This window comes from Eufriesea mexicana, unplaced genomic scaffold (genome assembly GCF_001483705.2).
Source record: "Eufriesea mexicana isolate 0111107269 unplaced genomic scaffold, ASM148370v2 scaffold492, whole genome shotgun sequence".
NCBI classification, from domain to species: Eukaryota; Metazoa; Arthropoda; class Insecta; order Hymenoptera; family Apidae; genus Eufriesea; species Eufriesea mexicana.
The window spans coordinates 156,180-181,428 of record NW_016908641.1 but is presented as its reverse complement, the minus strand read 5'-3'; the positions used below and the strand labels follow the sequence as shown (position 1 = coordinate 181,428).

Genomic DNA, 25,249 nt, shown 5'->3' with positions numbered 1-25,249 from the left:
AAATTTGCAATTTATAAAGAAATATACACAAGCAATTAATATAAATAATTTAAATTTATTTAAAAAAAAAAAACAAATCAAGGTTTGTGTGTACTTTATGAAAACACGTATATTATTTAGTTATTATATAAAAGTTTCTAAATCCAAAATTAATGAAATAATGAAATGCTCTCTTCTATTATAAATTAACTATGTATAATTTTCATTTTTATTCAAGATAAAAATTTAAATACTTATGTATATATATTATTATTATTATATCTTATGAAATAAACATTTATTTTTATTTCTAGGAAAAACATGTCTAGTACATCACAAAAGCACAAAAACTTTGTTGCTGAACCAATGGGTGATAAGCCTGTTACAGATCTTGCTGGAGTTGGTGAAGTTCTAGGACGTAGATTAGAAGCAGCTGGTTTTGATAGAGTATGATAGATTTTTATATGAATTAACATATTATTTTATATTCTTTGTCTTATATTTTATTAATAATTTTATTATTATTAATAAAATTCAATGTAAATGATGTTAAATTTTAAATAATATTATATAAATAATATTTCTTATATCAGGAATGTGACAAAAGATTAAAAAATTCATTTATACTTCTATTTAAATATATCACTTAATATATTAATATTTATTAACGATTCTAGGCATATGTAGTACTTGGTCAGTACTTGGTTTTAAAAAAGAATAGAGAATTATTTCAAGAATGGATGAAAGATGCATGTTCTGCTAATGCGAAGCAGTCTAGTGATTGTTATCAGTGCCTCTCTGATTGGTGTGAAGAATTTTTGTAAAATTATTATAAAATTTAATGTTAATATTATAAAAATGAATTTTAATATAGCAAAATATCTATTATAATATTTTAATGCAAAATGTAAAAACTGTTTCACTTTTGTGAATTTAAGATAATTTTAGATAATCCAAAATATAGTACAATAAAAGTGATTATCTAAAAAAATATTTTAAAATTTAACATAAATATAAAATGATAATTCAATTTAGACTTTTACTTACCGAATACCAGAAAGGTATATCACTTTGTGCATTAGTTTTGAATTAATATTGATTTTCAGTTACATTTTATTTATTTTTTAATATATATCTACTTTTTAAATGATTACATTTTTTACATTTTTGCATACAAATAATATGTAAACTGAATATTTTACTTATAACACTAACAAAATTTTTATAAGTCATGTTTAAAATTGTAAAAATTGAAAAAATTAATTTCAATATATACGTTTGGATAATATTTAATAATTCGAATATTTTAGTTTATCACAAATATATGTTATAAAGTGTAATAATGTTTTACATTTAACAAGATATATGTATTAATTTATAGGCAAAGGTTTCTTTAGTGACTGTCCCAAATCAACTTTCTTTTTCCAGTTTTATTTTTAAGAAATGCCAACACGTTCGTAATACATGTGAAGGTTCACTGTAATAGTACCAAATATTTTTGCAAATATCTAGAAAACTAAGGTAGAAAAAGAATTATTATTCAAATAGAAGTGGTTCAGAATTTCATTCCCTGTAACATGTCAAATCATTGGAATCAAATTTTGTCAAATTTTGTTTTTTTGTAAAAAAATAGCAAAAGCACATTACTTTTTGAAGTTCCCCTAATCTATATTTCTTATTAATACTAATATAAAGTACTTTTTGAGAAAAGTCGAAAGAAAATAAATTGATTCTGGGTAGTCACTAAAGTAAACGTTTATCAAATCACACAACTACTAAATGAGATTTAAACTAAATGTTAATAATATTGTTTTGTATAATATATTTTTATATACTGTTAATAAATAGTTAATATTAAATTAATTATTATCAGTTCTACAATGAAAATTAAATAAATAATCGTAATTTCTATTTAGTAAAATTTATTGTCGTGAGTAATAAGGTTAGCTAGTTTAAAATATATCACGTGGAAAACATAACATTAACGCAATACGGTTTGCTCACCAGTATCTATTTATCATGACAAGCAGCTTATTAAGATGTAGCAATCATTTTAGAAATGACATAAAACTTATAACAATTAACAAAAATAAGAAAGTGATAAATTTCATACCTTTACAAGGTAATAAAACATTTGTTAGTTGGATAAGGTTAGTTCTTAAGTAAGGTAAATATATTCTATTTTTAAGGTATTATTAATGTAATTTTTATAGTTGTGTATTTAGTTGTGCAGGTGAGAAAGACAAATTTACATCACAGATAAAAAGTAAGAAGGAAATTAAAGAACTATTGATAACTAAAACACTTAACAGTATGGTGAAAGATATAAACAATCAGAAACATATAATGGAAAAACACATATTAAATATTATAGAGTATATGGAGTCATACCGTAAGTACATATATACTATTGTGTATTAATGAGTATTAATATTAAAAAATATTTTAATGAAAAAAATTATATTTACTGCAGAAGTATTTGGTATGAACGAAAACAATGAAATGCTTTCATTGCTTCAGTGGTGTAATTATATAACTGATTGTTTACCATTAGAGAAAATAAAACTTGGACAATCTTTATGGCTATTTTTAACTGTATACGGTAAGTTCTGAATAATATATATTTATTTAACAGTTTAAAATTACTAAAAAGTATAATATCTCTAATTAAAATAAATATAAAACATAAAGTAATGTAAACAAAATTTAATAATATTTCATTTTATTGAATTTAAAGATTTCAAGGTGTCTACAGAACATTATAATGCACTTTTAAAGTTATATGTTGATAATGAACATACTTTTTCAACTGCGAAATTAATGACAGATATGTACTCTAAACAAATTTATCCAAATAAACAATCATATGACATGTGTATCAAATATTGCTGTAAGAAAGGAAATATTGACGAAGCTCTAAAGCTTATACAAGATATGAAAATGTATAGAATAAATATTTCAGAATCTGTTTTAAATTCATTAATGATAGGGTATTCTCAATCTGGGTAAATATATGAGTTTTAAATATATGAGTTTTAGGTATGTCATTTAAATATAGAATATTTATCCTTTAAATACAATTTGAGTTCATATATGTTTTAGAGATATATTAAGTATAAATGAAATTAAAAATGTTATGAAACAAAATAAATTAAGTTCGAGGGGTGATACATATGCTGCTGTTTTATATGTTTATGCAGTATTAAATGATATTAATAAAGTGAAAGAAACAATTGAAAATTGTTATTTAAAAAACATATATTTTGACAATCAAATTATTTTAAATACAATTTATATATTTGTAAAAAATAATCACCTTAAAGATATCAGAACTGTAAGGATTTCTAATAATTTTATAATAAAATATCACTAATATATATCACACAATTGAATAATTTAATATTTAATTTTAGGTATACCAGTATTTAATAAAAAAACGTATGATTACAAATTGTGAAGTGCAAATTATATTAAAATTATTAGATATTAATTATTCTATAGCTATAGACATTCTTGTAATAATAAGTTTAGATAATAATCATCCACATTTCAAAAATATTATAACATTAATTTTAAAACATCTGGTTAATAACAGAGTGGTAAAAAAAAATATACATTTTTTACTTTTATATTTCTCATATTTTATTATTTATTTTTGACATATCTAATATTTTAGGCACTTGAAGACATTATTAAATTATTTGTTTGTTTTAAAGACGAAAGTATATTTAGAAAATCCCTTTTAGTATTATTATACTATTCATTATTGAAATGTGATAATTTATCTCTTTCTGTACTCAAAATATGTAAAAATCATTATCTGATAAAGCCACACTACTTTTGGCCACTTCTAGTTAGACAAGCATATAAATATAATCTACAAGGTATGCATTTTTTACATAAATATATAAAAATTTATTAATAATGATTATTTTATTAATAGTAATTATTTCTTTATATGTAATATTTTTAGGCATTTTAGATATTCTTCAAATTATGATAAATGACTTTAACATAAAACCTTGTGTGGATACAATTACTGATTATATTTTACCATTTATTTTTGGAGATATACATAATATAAGAAATGTGTTAATAAAACATAGAGTAAATGCAACAGTGGTAAATAATGCTTATGTGTTATTCATGCTAAGAAGATATAAAATAAAAACTGCTGCGAAATACAGTAAGAGCAAAATTTTGAATTAATATATATTAATTATTTATATCATTATCATTTATATCATTATATTTATATCATTATCATTTATTATCTTTTTACAGTGAAATATTTTCAAGATAAATATTTTTATAAAATAATCAGTGTTGATCTCAGATATGTTTTGGTTTCTACAACTGATGTAATGAATTTTATATTTATTAGTTCTAATTTAGTAGAAGATACTAATTCATATAAATCATGTATGATGACCGATCAATGGTGCAATATAAAATTAGTGCCAATGGATCGGCAGTTTTATGATTGTATACTTGATTTCCCATTTACAGAAACATGGTTCAAAAGGGTAAGAAGTTAAAATTCTTAGATTATGAATTTCATATTAATTACTATGTCATAATTATTTTTTTAAGTTATTTCTAATAAGTTAAACTAAAAGTTATTAAAAACATATAAGTTGTTAAAAAGATTAGTAATTGTATATTTAAAATAGCAAATAATATTACTTTTAATAAAAAAATAATAATAAATAGTTAACATATTTTTATTACTTTTCCAGTTAATAGGAAAATATAAAATTGAGAATATTGTTTAAAGTTTTTGAAATTGATAAATATAATTGATAAACAAATTATTAAATGAACATAAAAGAAGAATCAAAGTTGAATACATTAAAATTGTATAAAATTATTTAACAACAACTTTGTGTGTAATAAACTTCAAATTTAATATATAATCCGATTTTACTTCATATTTTTACTTTAATATTTATTTTAGTCAAGCATCTAGCAAAGGAATCAGTTAAAATAATAATTTAAATAAAGATAAGTATTCTATGCAAATTGATTGTTTATTATATTTTTTCTTTTTTGAGTATATAAATTTTTTTGAATTTTTTTTTGAATAGTAGGTATAAAAAATAAAATTAATCCACTAATAATCATCATTCCACCAGCAGTAAAAAATCCAGGATCATAAGTTTGAAGTACATCGTATAGCCATCCTAAAAATATGAATTATACGAAAATATAAAAATGATCAAATTATTGAAAATTATAGCTGTTGCTAAATTGTATATGCACCTGCAATGGGTGGTCCCAAAAGTGATGCAAACCCTTGAAAGAGTAAAAGTTGACCAAAGGCATTAGTGAGTCGATTTAAACCCAATAAATCTACTAAAATTACAGATGTAAGACCGACATATGCACCAGATGTAAATCCAAATATAGAAGAATAGAATGTAAATGATGCAAAAGACGTACAGAATGTACTAAGAGTTGTAGCTAGAAAAATAATATAAAAAGTATTCAACATGATATATGCTTTTCAATTAAATAATACTAATTTATTTACACTATTTTGTTAGAAGGCTTAACTAAATTTGAAATGTAGTAACAATAATACTTACAAATACCACATATTGTAAGACATAAATTATATATTAATAATCGGTTAACCCATGGTTTATCTGATACATATCCCAAGATTATACGACCAACCGTATTAGCAATTCCAATTATTGCAAGGAGATAGCTTGCATCTTTTTTATTAATTCCTCGTTCTTCAGCTTGAGGCTTAATATTAATTATTTAAAAATGATAGCTTTTATAATATATTTTTCATAAAAATGTAGTAAATAAAAACTATTTGTAAATATCATCAAATTATTTATATTTAAAGAATTTTTAGTATTAAATGATTAAAAATTTTTTAATGAAACTTTGTATACATACCAGTACATAGACATATGGTATGTAAAATCCAATACTAGTGCAGAAGTTAGAAAAAGTAAATAATATAAATACTGGATCTTTTAACACAGAAATATCTACATCTTTTTGAAAGCTATCCACCTTTCTCTCAATATAGGCTTTAGATTCTCTATTATCTTTTTTTATATATTCTGTTTTATCAGCTAAACTACTAGAAGATTCCAGAATATGAAACATTTCTTCATTATAGCCTTGTATTAACTTAGGGCTGCAAATAAATAATAGATCTCAATAATTATTATTATGTAAAGAAATTAAGAAGTTATATATTTTATATAGTGAAAAAAATGTCTATTAATCAAGTTAATACCTTTGTATTTTTATAGGTTTTAATATTTACAATATTTTTTATACAAATGTAAAAAAAAAAGTGAATATTAACTTTGGATAAACAGATTTTAAAATATACTAACTGCTCTTTCTGGATATTCTCTAAACTGTTTTGTCGCGTTGCATTATTTGAAATTAAAACAGGTTGACTTAGAAATCTTATACCAGTACTGTTATTTTCTTTTCGATAACTCACACTGTGTGCTATTTTACTTTCTTTTCGACTACATAAATTATTTGAATATCCTTTAGGATCTTTTTTTATGTCCTGTGAAGGTTTCTGAAAATTAAAACTAAATCTAAGGTGGTATTGTGCTGTTAGTTTTAACATATTAAAGAGATGTATATCTTTGACTTTTAGCACATTCATTTTTAGTATGTATATACTTTTCAAAATACGCTTACATTCGTTTTTACTCTTTATAATTCAATTTCATGATGCTATTCACTGTTATTAAGTTTCTTATAAAAATACATACAAGAATTCTGTACCTCTGTAGAACTTGTCTTTTTTGGTTTATTCATCTCAAGGGGCCTAAAAAGTGCTCCAAAAACTGTGCAGTTTAAAACAATTCCAGAGCAAATCAAAATCGCTCCTCGCCATCCATATATTGCTATAAGGTAATCTAAACAAGGGGCGAAAATTAACGTGCCTAGACCAGAACCGCATACTGCGATTCCTGTTGCAAGAGATCGATATTTTTCAAAGTAGCATGTCACACTAACGATCGCAGGTAAATAGATCAAGCCAAAACCTAAACCTACAATAGTAATAATTGTTTTCAAACTTATATCAGAGATAATATATCGTGTTCTATTGAAATATATCTAGAATATATTTTAAAAAAATGAAAATCGTGATTAATTTGTTATTCGGCATGTTATTACTGCAGTAGCTGGGGGACGATAGATGGGGCGGTAGTTCTTTGGGTGCAGCACTTTTTACATGAGACAATTTTATTTTTTATTAATTCTTTTATTTATGTTAACTTAATAATTTTTATTATTCAATTTTAAATATTTGTTTGAATGACACCCGCAACCGATCGACTTGTAATTTGGCTGAAAGGAATAAAGGAAGAAGAACAGAAATTAAAAATTTTAGCTTCGAGTAATTAATAATTTTCGAGATATTAATAAAAACATTTTCGTCCTTATATTCTGCTTATACATCCTTTGCCATAAGTATGGTAGTCAACTATCAGGTAACCGACAGAATTTTTTTCATCAAAACTGAAAATCTCCGTATTTATAGAGCTCTTCATGTAAAATAGACCTTTCTTCAGTGATAGAAAGTACTGGTAATAATGATTTAGTAATCAAATAATATGCTCAACCCATCTCATAATTAATTTGTTTTTTGTGTTTATATATCTAAATAAATAAGAAAAATATCTCGAAAACTTTTTATTAATATCTTGAAAACTATTAAGATACCCAAAACTAAAATTTTATATTTAGGGGTTAGTCTTTTTCCCTTCCAAATTTCTCATCGATCGGCAATAGATGTCATTCACAAGTACAACCTTAATTTTTAACAACTATATTTATAACCGCCATCGACTACTAACGATGCAATAATCATCGCGAATTTGCATTTTAATATGTTCAATATTTACAATATTTTTATTCTACTGCAAGGAGTTGTATACTAAAGGACCGCACCGGACGGCAAAGGCTCTAATTACACCACAGAAATTTTGTTTTATGATTTAAAAAATATTACAAAGGTATATGCAGAGTAGTAAAAATCTTTTTCACGTTACCTGTTCCGATGCCGATTGAAAAATACAGTGTTACAATATTTCGGGCCCACATACTAGCCAGTAAGCATGAACTCGCTAATAGCGAGCCAATTATGGTTACAACACGACATCCAAATTTATTTACAAACAGGCTTGATATTGGACCTTCAATAAATCTTTCATTATAGCTTCGAGAAATCGTTATTACGCGAATAATAAGTTTACCTGAGCACAATGTGACACCGACTAATATCGATGCGATCCATGCAGTTGTACCTTTTCCCTCCTCGAAATAATATAAAAATTCTAAGTAAAAAACACCAAACGAATATGTCACACCATCCGCTGCAACGAAACGAAATTATTCTTCAACAAAAATAAAATTTGTAATATACAATAATATAATATAATATAAATCTGCATTTATTTTGTAATTTTATCCTCTAAAAAAGGTAAATGAATAGTATTTTCTAGTTTCTACTCACAATCGATAAGTAAAGGTAAAACTTGATCAATAAGTAAAGGAATTAATAACAAAAAAAAGTGTATGAAATGGGAATTCCATTTAATATAATAATTAATCAAAAGAAATCATAACATATTTTACTTTTATTTATGCTATTATTAACTATCTAACAACATCATTACTTGTTCTTTTTATGAAATTATGCTTTTTTATATTTAATTGTTATTTTCATTGCAAGTTATAATAAACATAAATTGTTACTGTGATATTTTTAAATGAGCATGGCATTTAATATTGACATTAAACATTAGACAAATTAGACAAATAAACAATAAACATAAGTACAATAATAATGTTTAAATATACTCCTTTTACATACAATATTAAATATTTTTTAATCTGTTTAAGTTACAGTATTAAAAAATATTTGAAATTAAATACATATGTATTAATATATGTTGTAAAGGCATATCGCAATCACGAGTTAAATAATATTTTACTCTTTGTGTATTTTCTAACAGAAGAATATCTAATTACACCTTAAAGTGAGTCAACAATACAACTCCTAGTCAGTACTATATAACAAATATACTTTCTGTATCATTTTCTGATTTTACGTATCATGAGACCGCTGTTACGCGTAATCAAAGTTCCTCTGTATGCGTATATTTTCATAAATATGGTAGACAATGAACAAAGTGCAATTACTGAACAATAATATTGTTCGATTGTGCATATTGTCTTTAGCGAAAACGAAATGGTTTTCATTATAATGCACATTCACAATTTTATTTTTCGAATGGAAATAATTTAAATAAAGGTCTCCTCATTTGTAATGGTAACACAATTACCATAACTTTTTCATCATAAGCATAATCATAATCTTTACATTTCGATAGATCATTTAATAGAAGACTATGATGAGAATGAAAAAACATATATGATAGAAATATTATTCTTATGTGGACCATAGATAAGAGGTCAAAAAGGGACAGATAGTACGTATCGTTTACATGTTTGTGTAATGCCAAGGTCAGTGCTTCTTTTTAATTTATCTCTTCTATTCTTGGTATGGTTAGAGGCTTTGTATGAGTCTATAACGTACTAATTACTGATTAAAATTCATTCATTATAAATTATATTTGGAATCGATCGTTTCGTGTCATAAATCATAATTATGAAAATACAAATATTTACAGACTTCCCATGCTGTTATTGTTCATACTTGTCAAAAAAGGAAATAATGATCATATTTCATGACTTCGTGAGGAGATTCATATTTTTAAGAAAGTTAAAACCAGGAAGAAATTAGAAATGCACACGTAAGCATATTTATAAGGTCGTTCTTCATTTTTAAACAATCACGTACACTTTAAACACACATTATACATACATTTATATACAATATAACGCATATTTAATATATTGTATTTGTGTTTTAAACAAAAGCAAGAAAGTTTAAAAACTAAGGAACAATCTTGGGTCACTTTGTGTGTCTCGATTATTTTGTCTAATTAGCGTAGCACGCTGATTAAATACGCTAAATGGTTTTTTCGTAAATTTTATTGAATATATTCAACAAAACTATATGTTAATAAGAATAGAATTTTTGAAGTAATTTTTAAGAGATTAAAAAAACCTCCTTTATTAATGTTTTAATCACAAATTAACTTAAAGTGGAAATAATAAGCGCGAAAATTTTTAGATTACAAAGCCTCTTTTTCGTTTCATTTTATCGTAGCATATTTTATTTGTTTCAAATTAATAAAGATATCATTTATACGATTAATCTGTCCAAAACGTGATCATAATGGTAACAACATAACAATAAAGATAAAGTCATTCGAAAAAGAGAAATAAGTATGTAAAAAGACATTTGACTGACATATTATAAGTAGCGGTATAATAATTAAGTTATTAAATTAAAGTAGAACTGTAAGTTGAAAAGTTCTTTCACGTATAATATATAGAAATTTATAAGTTTTTTAAAGTGTTTATATTAAACTAACAAAAATTTAAAGATATATAAATATAAGAGAAACGTAAATATTAACCCTTTACGTGTAATATACAATAATATAATATAATATAAATCTGCATTTATTTTGTAATTTTATCCTCTAAAAAAGGTAAATGAATAGTATTTTCTAGTTTCTACTCACAATCGATAAGTAAAGGTAAAACTTGATCAATAAGTAAAGGAATTAATAACAAAAAAAAGTGTATGAAATGGGAATTCCATTTAATATAATAATTAATCAAAAGAAATCATAACATATTTTACTTTTATTTATGCTATTATTAACTATCTAACAACATCATTACTTGTTCTTTTTATGAAATTATGCTTTTTTATATTTAATTGTTATTTTCATTGCAAGTTATAATAAACATAAATTGTTACTGTGATATTTTTAAATGAGCATGGCATTTAATATTGACATTAAACATTAGACAAATTAGACAAATAAACAATAAACATAAGTACAATAATAATGTTTAAATATACTCCTTTTACATACAATATTAAATATTTTTTAATCTGTTTAAGTTACAGTATTAAAAAATATTTGAAATTAAATACATATGTATTAATATATGTTGTAAAGGCATATCGCAATCACGAGTTAAATAATATTTTACTCTTTGTGTATTTTCTAACAGAAGAATATCTAATTACACCTTAAAGTGAGTCAACAATACAACTCCTAGTCAGTACTATATAACAAATATACTTTCTGTATCATTTTCTGATTTTACGTATCATGAGACCGCTGTTACGCGTAATCAAAGTTCCTCTGTATGCGTATATTTTCATAAATATGGTAGACAATGAACAAAGTGCAATTACTGAACAATAATATTGTTCGATTGTGCATATTGTCTTTAGCGAAAACGAAATGGTTTTCATTATAATGCACATTCACAATTTTATTTTTCGAATGGAAATAATTTAAATAAAGGTCTCCTCATTTGTAATGGTAACACAATTACCATAACTTTTTCATCATAAGCATAATCATAATCTTTACATTTCGATAGATCATTTAATAGAAGACTATGATGAGAATGAAAAAACATATATGATAGAAATATTATTCTTATGTGGACCATAGATAAGAGGTCAAAAAGGGACAGATAGTACGTATCGTTTACATGTTTGTGTAATGCCAAGGTCAGTGCTTCTTTTTAATTTATCTCTTCTATTCTTGGTATGGTTAGAGGCTTTGTATGAGTCTATAACGTACTAATTACTGATTAAAATTCATTCATTATAAATTATATTTGGAATCGATCGTTTCGTGTCATAAATCATAATTATGAAAATACAAATATTTACAGACTTCCCATGCTGTTATTGTTCATACTTGTCAAAAAAGGAAATAATGATCATATTTCATGACTTCGTGAGGAGATTCATATTTTTAAGAAAGTTAAAACCAGGAAGAAATTAGAAATGCACACGTAAGCATATTTATAAGGTCGTTCTTCATTTTTAAACAATCACGTACACTTTAAACACACATTATACATACATTTATATACAATATAACGCATATTTAATATATTGTATTTGTGTTTTAAACAAAAGCAAGAAAGTTTAAAAACTAAGGAACAATCTTGGGTCACTTTGTGTGTCTCGATTATTTTGTCTAATTAGCGTAGCACGCTGATTAAATACGCTAAATGGTTTTTTCGTAAATTTTATTGAATATATTCAACAAAACTATATGTTAATAAGAATAGAATTTTTGAAGTAATTTTTAAGAGATTAAAAAAACCTCCTTTATTAATGTTTTAATCACAAATTAACTTAAAGTGGAAATAATAAGCGCGAAAATTTTTAGATTACAAAGCCTCTTTTTCGTTTCATTTTATCGTAGCATATTTTATTTGTTTCAAATTAATAAAGATATCATTTATACGATTAATCTGTCCAAAACGTGATCATAATGGTAACAACATAACAATAAAGATAAAGTCATTCGAAAAAGAGAAATAAGTATGTAAAAAGACATTTGACTGACATATTATAAGTAGCGGTATAATAATTAAGTTATTAAATTAAAGTAGAACTGTAAGTTGAAAAGTTCTTTCACGTATAATATATAGAAATTTATAAGTTTTTTAAAGTGTTTATATTAAACTAACAAAAATTTAAAGATATATAAATATAAGAGAAACGTAAATATTAACCCTTTACGGTCGACAGATTTCAGCAGAGCAAATTTAGCGTTTCGCAGTTACTTTTCTGTACAGGATTTAAAGTCAGTATATGGATATTAAAACGCACAGAATTTGTTGAAACTGATTTGTGTTTAATACTACTTATAATACATAAATATACAAAATTTTTAGTTTCTCTAATTTTCTGTAGTTTTCTGTATTTTTCGACTTGCGAATGTCCCCGCTGCGGGGACATCAACCGCAAAGGGTTAAAATTAAGAATAAAAATAGAAAGAAAGAATAAGCGATATATTTTTACAACCTGTACATGAAACTTTAAGAAAATATAATGGAACATAAAAAAATCGACTGCTTACCGATTACGTGGATTAAAAAAGATGCTAAAACTACAATGTAGCCCCATCCTCCATCCAGCGGTAAGGGTTGCGTGATAGTTGATGACACTGAGCGATCCATTGATGTACAGTCGATATTTTGATCTGCATTTTTTTTACTCTGTCTATTTGCCTCAACGGAGGAACTGACAGTCATGTGTGCCATGAGCCGCGATCGTTTAACTCAATGAACGTGTTGTAGCATTCTCGCGATACTAACTATCGAAGTTTTAAGTTGCTACCCATATAGTGGAAGGGAACGAAGAAAAGAAGGGGAGATTGAAGCAAATCTTGAGGAACGCATCATTTTTGACAATATAGAAATTTCGGAGTATGAAATGAAAAATTATTCTTATCATGAAGTAATATAATATAGTTGTTTCGTTATTCAAAGAAAATATTAAATATACCAACTTAAAACTTTAAGAGATAATTATATTTTTTAAATAAATGCGCTATCCTCTTCATTGTACTACATATTCTTTTAGCCATGCATTCTTTTCACGATTATATGAAATGTTGAAAAAAACATTTAAAATATTTTAAATAAAATATTTTTTTAATGTAAAGTTTACAAACTACATACAAATACATTTTTATACACACAAAAATATGGGAAAAAAGGACATATCATAATGAATAACTTTAACATAATGAAATTTTTTATTTTATTAACATTCTTTGCTAGTTAAACAATAATATGTAGTATATAAAAAATGACTTGAATTAAAGTAAAATAAAAATAAACAATATGTTCAGCATAAAAATTTATTAATCTTCAGAATTAGTTTGTTTTTGTATGCAAAAGATATCTTCTGTCAACTTTTTAGTATAAAATTAACTAATTGTTCTATCAATATCTTCATGGCTTTCTTTTAGATGATCATTCATTTGTGGACGTAATTCATAAGTACAAATAGTAACACCATGTTGATGCAAAGGTAACCATTCTCCTTTTAAGCCAATGTAATAAATTTTTATTTTATCTGTTCTTCCAATACCAGTAAAGTGTAAGCTTAAATGATACACTGATGAAAATTTAACCACTCTACAATAAAAACTATTTAAAATTTTTACATTATTATGATACTTTAAGCAATGATTGGTTTTATACTTAGGAGAATATTCATGTATTCCATTTGTGTCAACACACAATTCAAACTCTTGTTCAGGTTCTATAGTTACATCATCAAATGTCATGCATGGTCTATTTTTGTACCTATATCAATATAATTTTCTTCTCTCATTAATAAAACATATTTTATATCTTTATAAATTAAACTTCATTTTTAGTTATTAAAACTCACATATACTTACAATTTCACTTTATTTGGATGAAAATTATCTTCGCCTCCAATAATAATAAGTCCCTTTAATTTTATATTTCCTGTAAAACTGAAGAAAAAATAATAGTATTTAATAATTCTTGTTAAAAATATATTCAAATGAAGTAACATACGGAATATTAAACAGAAGTTCATTATCCATATCACTTTCGACATACTGAAAGAAACAGAGTAATAAAAATATAACACTAATACAAACTATGAAATATTTATATTAAATATTTAAATAATGTAAACAAATCAATACTTTATTTCTGTCTAATCTATTTTCCCACGATTTAAATACAGTAGCTCCACTACCTTCTTCACATTCATTTAAACATTCTGTATTTTCAATATCAATTTTTTTGTATAGATTATACTGTATACCCAATTCTGCATTATTATGTATACCTCCACAACTACACTGATGAGCCATTGTAGGAAAACTTATATAAAAACTGTATATAATGCAATAATATTATCAAGTATCAATAAATGTGTCTCTGTTAACATAAAATTTATGAAAGAGGTTATTATTATCTAAAAATATTTGATCTCTAGTGAAAAAAATTAAAATACTAAAACCTATTTGTACATTATTAGCATATAAAAAAATGAATAATTATACATATATTTGTATTTCTCATAATTAACATGAGTAAAATAGATAAAATAGTTATAAAGACAGAAAATTAAAATACAAGCATTAATATTATAATTAAAAAAAAAAAAGAAATAAATGTATCACTAAACTAACTTAATTTTCAAAGGGATAGAATGTTTAAAGTACTGGAAATGACACTCGAAATTATACACATATTTTAATATTTATGTACATATGTAAATCTGTTGTATATACATATTACTGTTTATTAGAAATTTTAAATTAAATAATGAATAAGAATAATTACTAGTATATATAATTAAAATTATTAATTATAAGATATATTCTTAAATAAATGAATTATAAATTCACATCAGTTTTCAATTTATATGATAAAACATACATAAAAAAGCATTATATGTTTGTACTATAATTTTAGTTTAAAATCAATTTTACTATAAAAATTTTAGATTAAAAGTTTTATATCATATTTATTAAATTTATTTTTAATACATTTGAACTTTTTTTACATACTTTGAAGATATTGTTTCCGTTAGAGAATAAATACAATTAATTAATAATATACTTTATTTTTATAATGTTCCTATTTTATAATTATAATTCAAATATTAACAAATTCTTAAAGTTTTTTCTTATTTAATACAATATTTATTGTATTTAAAATTATTTTTTATATTATTTATTGTTATTGGTTGGCAATATGGAATTACGTTTTATTCACAACTTCATTGCGTTAGTACTATTGCTTTCTGTACAGATTAGTACTTCAGTTATATGCCGTAGAATAAATCTGGGGTTATATTTTAAAAATATGTGAAACAAATGATGTGTAAATATTAATATATTGTCATTTACAAGATACATCTATAAAACATAACAAGCAGCTTGTATTTCTTAGGTTTTAAATGTTATACTGCTCCTTTGGGAACCGTGATTCTATTCGTGAATGCCTAATTGATTAATGGTGATTCCATAGCAAATGAATATTTGCATGCTGCAGTTATGTGCTTCCATTGTGAAAACATAATTGTTTTATGGTGATAATATGTCAAAATCAAACATAAGGAAGATAACGGTTGACCCTACGAAATGTAATACAGACTCTCGTCGACCAAGTGTGTTTGAGAGATTGGGGACCAAACCAGCAGTTACTGCCGGCCAAAATTCGTCGGATTATTGTAGAAACTGGGCACTAAATGGTAGCTGTTCGTACGGAAAGAATTGCAAGCAAGTATAATTTTGAAATTGACTTACTTTGCAAAAAAGGTTAAATATGCATTTGTCCTTTCTACTAAAGAACAGTGAAATTATATATCAAATTTATTATTTAAATAATAGAGTAAGAATTAACATTCATTCTATTTAAGATGACCAACATTTTCTTTTCTTGATATTGCAATTAGATATGCAAATACTCACACATTAATAAGTCCATCCAAGCGTGCCAAAAAGGATAATGCTATTGCAAGTACAGCAGGAGTAAGTATATAATTTGTATTATTATACTTTCATTGCAGAACATTTTATTAGGAAAATATCAGAAAAATTAAAGTTGTGCTACTATTTTATTTGAAAATAGATAATTATATATATATATCTTTATTAATATATAGCTCACTGAGGATTCATTTAAAAGGCTTACTTCTAAAATTGTAAAAAAGGCATCGCACAGTCCAGATTTAAATTTGGAAGAGTGGAATCAAACAGATTTGGAATACGAGGACGAAAAAGTGTTAGAAAGACGTAGACAGCTATTACAACGTGAATTAGAATTACAAATGAAGAAGGATAAAGAAGTTCATGGGAAAGACAAAGTGAGACAGAAGAAAAAGGCTATGACTTCATCCTCTAGTTCTCATACTTCAAGTACATCTAGTAGTAGTAGTAGTTCTAGTAGTGAAGATTCATCTTCTAGTTCAACATCTGATTCACGTAAGAAAGTTAAAAAGATTAAATCTAAACGACATCATAGTGGATCCACTGATTATGACGAAGATAAAGAAAGAAGAAGGAAGTAAGTTGTAATATATGTTAATATTAAATATTTTTTTATTCAATATGTAATAAATAATTACATTTTTAATATTATCTTAAATAATATAGTATACCAAGAACTTTTTTTTATAAATTGCTAATCAATCTTGTTACAAATATAATTATGCATGTAATATAAGTACTATAATACTATAACTTCATAATTCATATATAAATATTTTTGTTCTTACTATTACTATTACTATTTCTTAAGTAATAAATCTTTTAGCATTTGTTTTAATTTAATAATCTTAACAGATTGAAATTGAAAAGACTTGGAACTAAAAATGAAAAATCATCAATTAAAAAAAAACGTAAGTTTGAAAGTAGTTCAACTAAAAAAGAAATTAATGCTAGATCAGTGAAGAAATACAGTTCATCTTCAACATCAAAGAAACATTCTTCTACGCCACGAATAAGATCACCAGCAATACAAGTATCTACAACAGTAACATCAACAACATCCGCAGTATTAGGATCTTCTGTATCCGTGCCTCATCATGGAACATCTAATAAAGTTCGGGAGAGAAATAGAAGCGAATCTCCAAAAGCAAAGAGCAGGGATATAGATAAAGAAGATAGGCATTACAAGAAAGTACGAGATGCAGATGAATTATCTAAAGATAGCACTAAAAGTAAACCTTTTGATAAAGTTAAAGAACAGGATAAAGATAAAGGTCGTACAATAGATGAGAAAATAAAAACAAGCGAAAGATTAAAAGCAAAATGTAAGGATAAAGATATTCGTTCTAGGACACCTCCATCATCTGAAAGATCAAAACATCAACATTCAAAGGAAACAATTTCAACGAAAACTCGTCGTAGCCGTACACCTGAAAAATCATCAAGATCTAAACGAGAGCTTTCGCCATCGAAGGCGCAAGATAGACAACTTTCTACTAACAGATCACGGGATGTGGAAAAGAAAGATCGTGAGTCACATAAAAGTGATAAAACTAAAGACAGAGAAGATATAAGAAAAACTGAACAAAATAGTAAACCAAGACAAGTATCGAATCAAGAAGAAAGTCATAGAAGAATTGGTAAAGAGTTTGATGATAAAACTTATTTAGGCGATAAAACTCGACAAAAGAGCAGAGAGCGGCGTGATAAAGAGCATACGAGGGATGAACGTGGACATTCAAGGCTCGCTCGAGATCAGCGAGACACTCGTGATAAGGATAAAGAAGACATACAAGAACGTTGTCGTGAACGACCACGGGAAAGAGATCGTGATCGCGATAGAGATCGGGAACGTGATCGTGAACGGGATAGAGATAGAGATCGAGATCGCGATCGTGATAGAGATCGGGATCGTGACCGAGACCGTGATCGCGATCGTGATCGAGATCGTGACCGCGAAAGAGAAAAAGAATCAATAAAAGCAAGAGATAGAGATGTTCCATCTTTAGTTTCAACATCGATAAGTTTAACAACAGATAAAAATTCGCGTTATAGTCGGGATAAAGAACGAATTGTGGTAAAGGATAATACCTTTGAAAAAAATGGAACTCGAGAACGTAGAAGTGATAGAGAAAGAGAAAGGTCTGAAACTAAAGTCCTTTCCGATAGGGACAGAACGTCTCAACGTATTGATAGTAGATATGATAGAAATACTGTAGATAAAGATGCATCAATTCGTAAAACTGGTGTAAATTCACCTAGGGATCGAGTTGATCGTTTTCCACGAGAAAGATCTTTGGACAGAACATCCTTGCTTGATAAAAGTGTACACAATGCTTCATCATTAACGCAAGCAGCTTCTTTACCAGTCGTTCAGTCTTCTATAGCATCTTCGTCGTCCTCGTCCGCACCTCCTACATTATCAAGTTCGCGAGATAATTTAATTGATAGAATAGATATCGGACATTATGATCGCGAAAGACACAGACGATTCAGTACAAGATATGATAGAAATCATACATCTGAACATGATCAGTCACGTGTTACCCCAACCAAAGTTGATCGTTTAATTGAAAGACGAGAAACTAGTCCACGTCGAACCATCGAAATCGACCGAAATTATAATAGAAATTATGGACGTTTATCAGAACATTGGGATGAGCAGGAGGAAACATCTTCGCATTTAGATTATCGTGATCACCATGTTCACGAAGACGACAGGAGAAAAACCATTGATGGGAGGAGATATGATAGCCCATTTGATGAAAGACGTGGAATTCGTGAAGAAAGATCTCGAGAATCTAGATATGTCGTTCAAACTACTGATAGAACTTCTTTTGATGATCATCGACATCATCATCATCATCATAGACATCCACTTTATCCTGGAGAAAAATTAAGAAGTAATACTTCTATTCGGTATGTTAATAGAAATATGTAATGTATTTATCATGATCAATAATGTATGTTTTTTAAATTTTTATTTACCTTTTATTAGTGATGAAAATGTTCCTAACGATGACTGGGATAATCATCATCGTGATGTAGAACATGGTAGAGAACGTGCTTATGGTCCTGTTGATTGGGAAGAAAGAGAATGGAGAGTGAGAGCATTATGGGATAGTAGAGACAGTCTTCCTCGATCAGAAGTTCATGACGATGACTGGAATTCTCGGTATGATAATTCTGTATCAGATTGGAAATCAAGTGATTCTCGAAAATGGGAAAATCAATCAGTACATATTCGCAGCCACTACAGAAACGAACGATCTAAAGAATTAGAAATATCAGAATCCACATCACATAAGTATGTAACAAGTTAGTTTTGTTAAATCAATAATCTTTATAATAAAAATTTTTTTTTTAGTAAAAGGAGAACTTATAACAGTTCTGAAACTAGAGATGAATGTTCAGTTCTTAGTTCCAAACAAGCATCTTTATATGGTAGCATGAAAGAAGAACCTATTAATAAAAAGTTAATGGAACTCGCAGAAGGCAAACTATCTACAACTCGAGAAAAATCTACAGATGTTTTTCAAAAGAAGGCTGTATTAAAGGAAAAATCTGAAACAAAAGAAACTATTACCTCTGAATCAAAACGTACTTGCATTGATGAATCCTTGCAAACTCTCCATACTGAAAGCGATTTGAGTGACATTAGTGATGATCCAGATGACATTTTAAACATGGAAGATATAACTGTATGATCAACTTATTTGTTTATAAATGACCTTACTATATGAACCCAGTTTATTGTTAATATCAATATTTATAGGATATGGACGCAAGCAAAACACGAATAACTAAGAAAACTCCTGATACTATACAGCGAGATGGTCAGCCAATAACTCAAGAGGTAGATCTCTCGTCCCCAAAAGAAATTATAGAGGAAACTGTTTTTAATACCAAAGGAAAAGATAATACTGACACAATGTCATTTAGGTTGTACTTTTATGTGTATATATGTATATCTATATGTATATAACTATATAACTGTGCTAATAATTCAAATTGCATATAGAAATATGGAAGATGAAAATATAGAAACTATGGACTTTGAAGAAATTTCTGATGGCGAATTAGAAGAAGACATTAAAACGAGTGGTAAAGGTTTGGGTGATGCTTTAGGAGTTGATTGGGAAAGTCTTGTTAAGGAAACACAACCTCATAAATCTATATCATGTAATCAGAATTCAGAAAATCGCTGGCAATGCAAAGCAATTCTGCATAGAATTGGTGTTTCTGCAAAATATGCGGGTGAAGATTTAATGAAAAAATTAACAAAAAAATATGGAAAAGATGGTTTGTTTTTTAATGAATATTTATTTAATGTAAATTATTTTAATTACATTTACTTAACTAAATAATTAATAAATATTATTTATTTTTAGATCAATCAGAATTGTTTCTTCATAATGTTGCATTTATGCATACAGCACTTGCACGAAATCGTTTACTATGTGACTTAAATAATGATATGTTACCTACAGTGGATGATTTTCTGTACAGGTGAATATTGTTACATAGTTTTTTTTAACAAGCTGAGATAGTATAATGATTCATGATATAATGTTACAGGAATAATAATGTAAATATTGATGATGATGTGGATTATGATTTAGAAATATTAAGACCTTGTACAGCTTTATATGAAGAGGCAAAATGTTTATTACAACAGACTGTATAAAACAATGTTTTTATTTATGGGACATGACTCCCAGTATTGCACTTTACTACTAAATTATATATAATACAGCATAGAGTACAAGTACATCACTTTGTTACTTGCTAGTCTGGTTCAGCTATTTAGCTATTTCCTGCTGCCAACTTAGCCATTTGCGGTGCAATGTAAAAAGAAATTAAATTGATACGTTTTTCTTAATATCTAATTCTTTAATTTTCCATAACTAAATGTTTTTTTTGTATATTATTCAATCTTTATCTACTCTTTATTGAAATTATAATCAGCAAAATAGAATATTGCAATGAATGCCATATTTGGAAAATATAACAATTTTTTAAACAATATAATATGAAGTTTTTTGTCAAAACGATTATAAACGATTCTTCTATTCTTCTAGGACTTTTATTGTATAAATATATTTAAATTTTATGTTGATTATTAGTAATGTTCTGTTCATACAATTTTTATACAGTAATTAGCTGCTCAAAATATTTTTGATCATGTTTGAATGTAGTAACTGTAACAATATCATTTTGCAGTATAACCATTGCTTTTTTTAATAGGTTTTGATTTTCATCAACCTAAAAAGGCATTTGATGTAAAGATAATACATATCACGAAAATATCAATAAATAAGTAAGACAAACACTATAAAAAGATCTGGATGTACCATTTCAATATTTACTTGTTGTTTAAGTCGCTTCATCTTCTCAAGATTTGTGCAATATAATTCATATAAAATAAGACCTGAAATATTAAAATAAAATTTTTAATATTTTATATACTATATGCAAAATGACAATATCAATGTAGTAAATGTTTGTCGTTATTTTGTATAAATTCACCTCTTTTTTTACAATCACCACAATTTAAAACATCCAACATAGAAAGTAAATCGTTACAGTAATTTGCCTTCATATCCAGTTCATTATCACTTAGATCTAACATAATATTTGAAAAAGTATTATACAATGTATGAATTAATGAAATTCGAATAAAATACATTTGTATACTACCCACACCTTTCCATTCGAGGCCATCACTTCTACCGAAATACGAAATAATTCGAAACTTCACGTCTATAATAAGATAATTGCACCAAGGAACTAAAACTGAAAGTTCTTTTTGCATAAATCGTAAAATTTGACGTGATGTTTTGTATAGAATTTCCTCAACGACAGCTGCTATACCTGAACGAATCGAACGTAACTAGTAAAAAAAGAAAAAGCAGAGTAAATGTAATTGAAAGTTATTGACGCCAAACATGATTATTTATTAATAAAATTAAAAAAATTAAATTATTTACATAATCGATGAAACTAAACGAAAAAATTACAAATATAAAACTTATAAAAACACAAATACTAGAAGAAATTAATAAAAAGTCTGGAATAAATTAATTATGAAACATGAAATATACATGTTTGAAATGTACTTAGTATTTTACAATAGAATTTTGATTAAATACCTGTCGATGATTTATGGTTGTGGTACATGTATCACAGATCCAAGAAGTTTCCATATTAAGAGGATTTCGAGGTAATAAATGTCCAAAACATTTTTCAGATGCACAAAAAAGTGCACCTAACTGAGAACTAAATTCCTAGTATCATAATATTATTTAACTGCTAATATCATTGAAGGATGCCTCCTTATATTTCAATCATTAACATCGTTATACATTTATAGTTTATCATTATATATGGACATACCGTAGGATCACTACATCTTTTACATATGCAAGCAAAATGTTTGGTCATGCTTAAAAATTGTCGTCGTAGTGTTGTATCCCAAAATAATGAAGTGTAACTCATGGTGATCTCTTCTCCAGCAGAAATTGGAAGTGCAGCACTAACATATAGTCGATAATCCCCATCAAAATGATGCCTTGTATTCGGTATGCAACAGTGGTTTTGCAATGATCCCATAGGATAAAGTCCTCGTAAACTTACAAAATGGTCTTTGTCGTGAACACATACAGTTTCAAATGAATTCGTATTAAAAACTTCACATACACGTTTCATCAGTTCCATATCTTTCTTGCTCGGAGAGTTTGCCACATTTTTTTTAAGTAATCCAACCTTTTCTCAAAAATTACTTTTATAATAACAGAAAATAAAAATGTGAAGCGTTATAAATATTTTACGTTACTTTTAATACTAAACAATCATTAAATTTGTAGTCACGTTATTATTAATAATTGCTATCGTGTTAGTCGTAATATATTAATAAATACAGATGTTTTTATATCTTCGATATCTAAAAAGGAAATATAACGTCCTACTATTTGTTTCGTAGTAATCTTGATTAAGTTTGATATTCGTTATTATGAAAGTACTAATAATAACATTTAGTAAATTGAAATTTGTTTTTTAATTCCTTGACTTAAATGTTAAAACATACGTTCAATATGTCAAATCTTTACGAATAAATTTACAAGAAAGAGAGAATTTTCTTCGACATTTTTATAACTTCATAATACGTGTAATAAGTTGTACCTCATGATCGACATTCAGAGTTTCATCGTATTGAAGTGCGGCCAAACATTTACGCTGTTGTTCCGTCATGAACAGCGCACGAATCGGTATCACAGCTACCAATAAGTCCAAGGACCAATCGGTACCACAAGTCGGCACTAATGACCTTAGATATTCACACTCGTAATTCACGTGCTTCGGTGAATTTTCACATTGATTTGAACAAACTGGCAGACCGCAACCTCTGTCACACGGAAATAATGGGCACTCGTTCTTGTAACAACATACACACATTTGTAAATGTTTACCCACGCTTCTTGGCCCAATTATTAGAGGTGCATCAATGAAAATCAATTCATTCTGTTCAATGTTTCGAGTTGCAAACATACCCCGACCACCCAATGATGAGCGACGAATAGTCCATGGTTGTGGTCCTTCCCGAAAAATTTTATTCTCTTTTAAATGAGACACCAATATCTCTTCCATTTTTTCTGGTCCTATGGTATCCTGAATACTCATTCTGATCAATGTCACTTGAATGACCAGCAACAACTGATTTCAGAGAGTTCGCAATTAGGACCTTGTCAGGGTATATATATATATATATATGTTTAAGAAAATGTTTAGATTATGTAATGTGCGCAAATACACATACATACGCTGTCACATATAAGAGCGCGCACGTGTGCAAATTACAATTATTTTCTGAATTAGTTTTCAGAACTAGTTATTATTCAAACAGAATCAACTGTTCTGTGCCAAATTTTATATAGATAAACGTGACATTTCAGGATGACCTTGTTTTTTTTTTAATGGAACTATGTATCCTCATTCAGCTAGATGTATAATATACTTTAGGACAAATTGACTGACCTCTAACGTATTGGTCTTCAAAGGTCATTCAAAGTCATTTATTGGCAAACAAACGTTACTCTGATATCTCAGACGCGGAGTCAGTTAAATAAGATTCATATACATCGTAGGATACATTCACGAAACAAAATAAGTTCTATTTGAAATACTTTTTTCAAGTAAGAAATAAAACGAGAAATAATTGCAAGCGTATATTCAAATAACATACTTTTACACGTAATTATAATTGGTTAATTAAGTTACTGATAAAAGATGCTCATTTGTATAAAAAATTATTATTTCACGCGATTGATAGTGTTATTATTACGCGAAAGACTACTATTAATACGATACTGTTATTTTATGCTTTTCAGTGCGCGCAGGTTCGGACAAAAATAGAGTCGTGATTTTGTAATTGACACTCATATTTCAGTTCTTCTTACTTTATATCATATTTGATCATCGATCAGGATGAAATAAATAAAAATTACAACATAAAATAATAATATCTGTATTTATTACATATTTTATATAAATATTTTATAAAGTAGAAAAAAATTAATCATTTGTTGATAAACTGATTTTATCCAAACTCGTAATTAGATAAATTATTTAGGTTGGCTCAATTAAAACACTATTTATAAAATCGAATAAAAATGATCGATGAAGCGAATTTTCACGCAAGCGTGTGCAATAGATATCACCGTTTGTATAGTCTTAAGCGTTGCCAGGACTACCAGGTGGTCAACTACCTGTAACAATACTATTCAATGTGGAAAGCATATATGTATACATATATATTTTACTTTATT

General features: G+C 26.6%; 6 protein-coding genes across 6 annotated transcripts; 3 read left to right on the top strand and 3 right to left on the bottom strand.

Moving 5' to 3' along the window:
* The first annotated feature begins 300 nt into the window (after positions 1-300).
* baf (barrier to autointegration factor) lies at positions 301-803 on the top strand. Its single transcript, XM_017897445.1, has 2 exons — positions 301-426; positions 657-803. The coding sequence occupies exons 1-2, from the start codon at positions 301-303 to the stop codon at positions 801-803; spliced, it is 273 nt and encodes a 90-aa protein (XP_017752934.1).
* Positions 804-1,953: 1,150 nt separating this feature from the next.
* On the top strand, positions 1,954-4,794 carry bsf (bicoid stability factor). The gene is made up of 10 exons (XM_017897381.1): positions 1,954-2,129; positions 2,205-2,371; positions 2,453-2,581; positions 2,717-2,984; positions 3,082-3,313; positions 3,393-3,578; positions 3,656-3,863; positions 3,953-4,165; positions 4,264-4,505; positions 4,719-4,794. Exons 1-10 carry the CDS (start codon positions 1,999-2,001, stop codon positions 4,752-4,754), a joined length of 1,812 nt encoding a protein of 603 aa, XP_017752870.1. The 5' UTR covers positions 1,954-1,998; the 3' UTR covers positions 4,755-4,794.
* Positions 4,795-4,992: 198 nt separating this feature from the next.
* Positions 4,993-13,200, bottom strand: LOC108545656 (Monocarboxylate transporter 1). Its single transcript, XM_017897380.1, has 9 exons — positions 13,017-13,200; positions 8,232-8,351; positions 8,028-8,171; positions 6,754-7,022; positions 6,345-6,541; positions 5,893-6,139; positions 5,568-5,733; positions 5,242-5,442; positions 4,993-5,162 (listed from the first exon to the last, which is right to left on the bottom strand). Exons 1-9 carry the CDS (start codon positions 13,198-13,200, stop codon positions 4,993-4,995), a joined length of 1,698 nt encoding a protein of 565 aa, XP_017752869.1.
* Positions 13,201-13,871: 671 nt separating this feature from the next.
* On the bottom strand, positions 13,872-15,154 carry LOC108545685 (PITH domain-containing protein GA19395). The gene is made up of 6 exons (XM_017897436.1): positions 15,120-15,154; positions 14,628-14,865; positions 14,494-14,537; positions 14,352-14,429; positions 14,149-14,253; positions 13,872-14,082 (listed from the first exon to the last, which is right to left on the bottom strand). Exons 2-6 carry the CDS (start codon positions 14,796-14,798, stop codon positions 13,872-13,874), a joined length of 609 nt encoding a protein of 202 aa, XP_017752925.1. The 5' UTR covers positions 14,799-14,865; positions 15,120-15,154.
* A 739-nt stretch (positions 15,155-15,893) lies between these two features.
* Positions 15,894-21,299, top strand: LOC108545668 (zinc finger CCCH domain-containing protein 13). Its single transcript, XM_017897416.1, has 10 exons — positions 15,894-16,214; positions 16,391-16,466; positions 16,601-17,001; positions 17,280-19,343; positions 19,423-19,731; positions 19,792-20,125; positions 20,200-20,366; positions 20,446-20,726; positions 20,816-20,933; positions 21,003-21,299. Exons 1-10 carry the CDS (start codon positions 16,033-16,035, stop codon positions 21,109-21,111), a joined length of 4,041 nt encoding a protein of 1,346 aa, XP_017752905.1. The 5' UTR covers positions 15,894-16,032; the 3' UTR covers positions 21,112-21,299.
* A 273-nt stretch (positions 21,300-21,572) lies between these two features.
* Positions 21,573-24,143, bottom strand: LOC108545655 (protein msta; the record flags this gene model as incomplete). The annotated part of the gene is made up of 7 exons (XM_017897379.1): positions 21,573-21,689; positions 21,779-21,855; positions 21,954-22,049; positions 22,131-22,317; positions 22,577-22,711; positions 22,821-23,189; positions 23,607-24,143. Coding segments are annotated over 7 exons (1,518 nt in total), but the record flags the coding sequence as incomplete, so codon positions are not given.
* Between the last annotated feature and the right edge of the window lie 1,106 nt (positions 24,144-25,249).

Bases quoted from the DNA above. Each gene is read 5' to 3' on its own strand.
- baf (XM_017897445.1), top strand. From the start codon at position 301: ATGTCTAGTACATCACAAAAGCACAAAAACTTTGTTGCTGAACCAATG. The intron at 427-656 runs GTATGATAGATT...TAACGATTCTAG, and splicing joins AAGCAGCTGGTTTTGATAGA to GCATATGTAGTACTTGGTCA.
- bsf (XM_017897381.1), top strand. From the start codon at position 1,999: ATGACAAGCAGCTTATTAAGATGTAGCAATCATTTTAGAAATGACATA. The intron at 2,985-3,081 runs GTAAATATATGA...TATATGTTTTAG, and splicing joins ATAGGGTATTCTCAATCTGG to AGATATATTAAGTATAAATG. The intron at 3,579-3,655 runs GTAAAAAAAAAT...CTAATATTTTAG, and splicing joins ATCTGGTTAATAACAGAGTG to GCACTTGAAGACATTATTAA.
- LOC108545656 (XM_017897380.1), bottom strand. From the start codon at position 13,200: ATGGCACACATGACTGTCAGTTCCTCCGTTGAGGCAAATAGACAGAGT. The intron at 8,172-8,231 runs GTAAACTTATTA...GATTTATTGAAG, and splicing joins CGGTGTCACATTGTGCTCAG to GTCCAATATCAAGCCTGTTT. The intron at 5,163-5,241 runs GTGCATATACAA...TCATATTTTTAG, and splicing joins TTTGGGACCACCCATTGCAG to GATGGCTATACGATGTACTT.
- LOC108545685 (XM_017897436.1), bottom strand. From the start codon at position 14,798: ATGGCTCATCAGTGTAGTTGTGGAGGTATACATAATAATGCAGAATTG. The intron at 14,538-14,627 runs GTATTGATTTGT...TGTTTCTTTCAG, and splicing joins ATAGATTAGACAGAAATAAA to TATGTCGAAAGTGATATGGA. The intron at 14,083-14,148 runs GTATAAAACCAA...TTTTTATTGTAG, and splicing joins ATACATGAATATTCTCCTAA to AGTGGTTAAATTTTCATCAG.
- LOC108545668 (XM_017897416.1), top strand. From the start codon at position 16,033: ATGTCAAAATCAAACATAAGGAAGATAACGGTTGACCCTACGAAATGT. The intron at 16,215-16,390 runs GCAAGTATAATT...TATTGCAATTAG, and splicing joins TCGTACGGAAAGAATTGCAA to ATATGCAAATACTCACACAT. The intron at 20,367-20,445 runs GTTGTACTTTTA...AATTGCATATAG, and splicing joins ACTGACACAATGTCATTTAG to AAATATGGAAGATGAAAATA.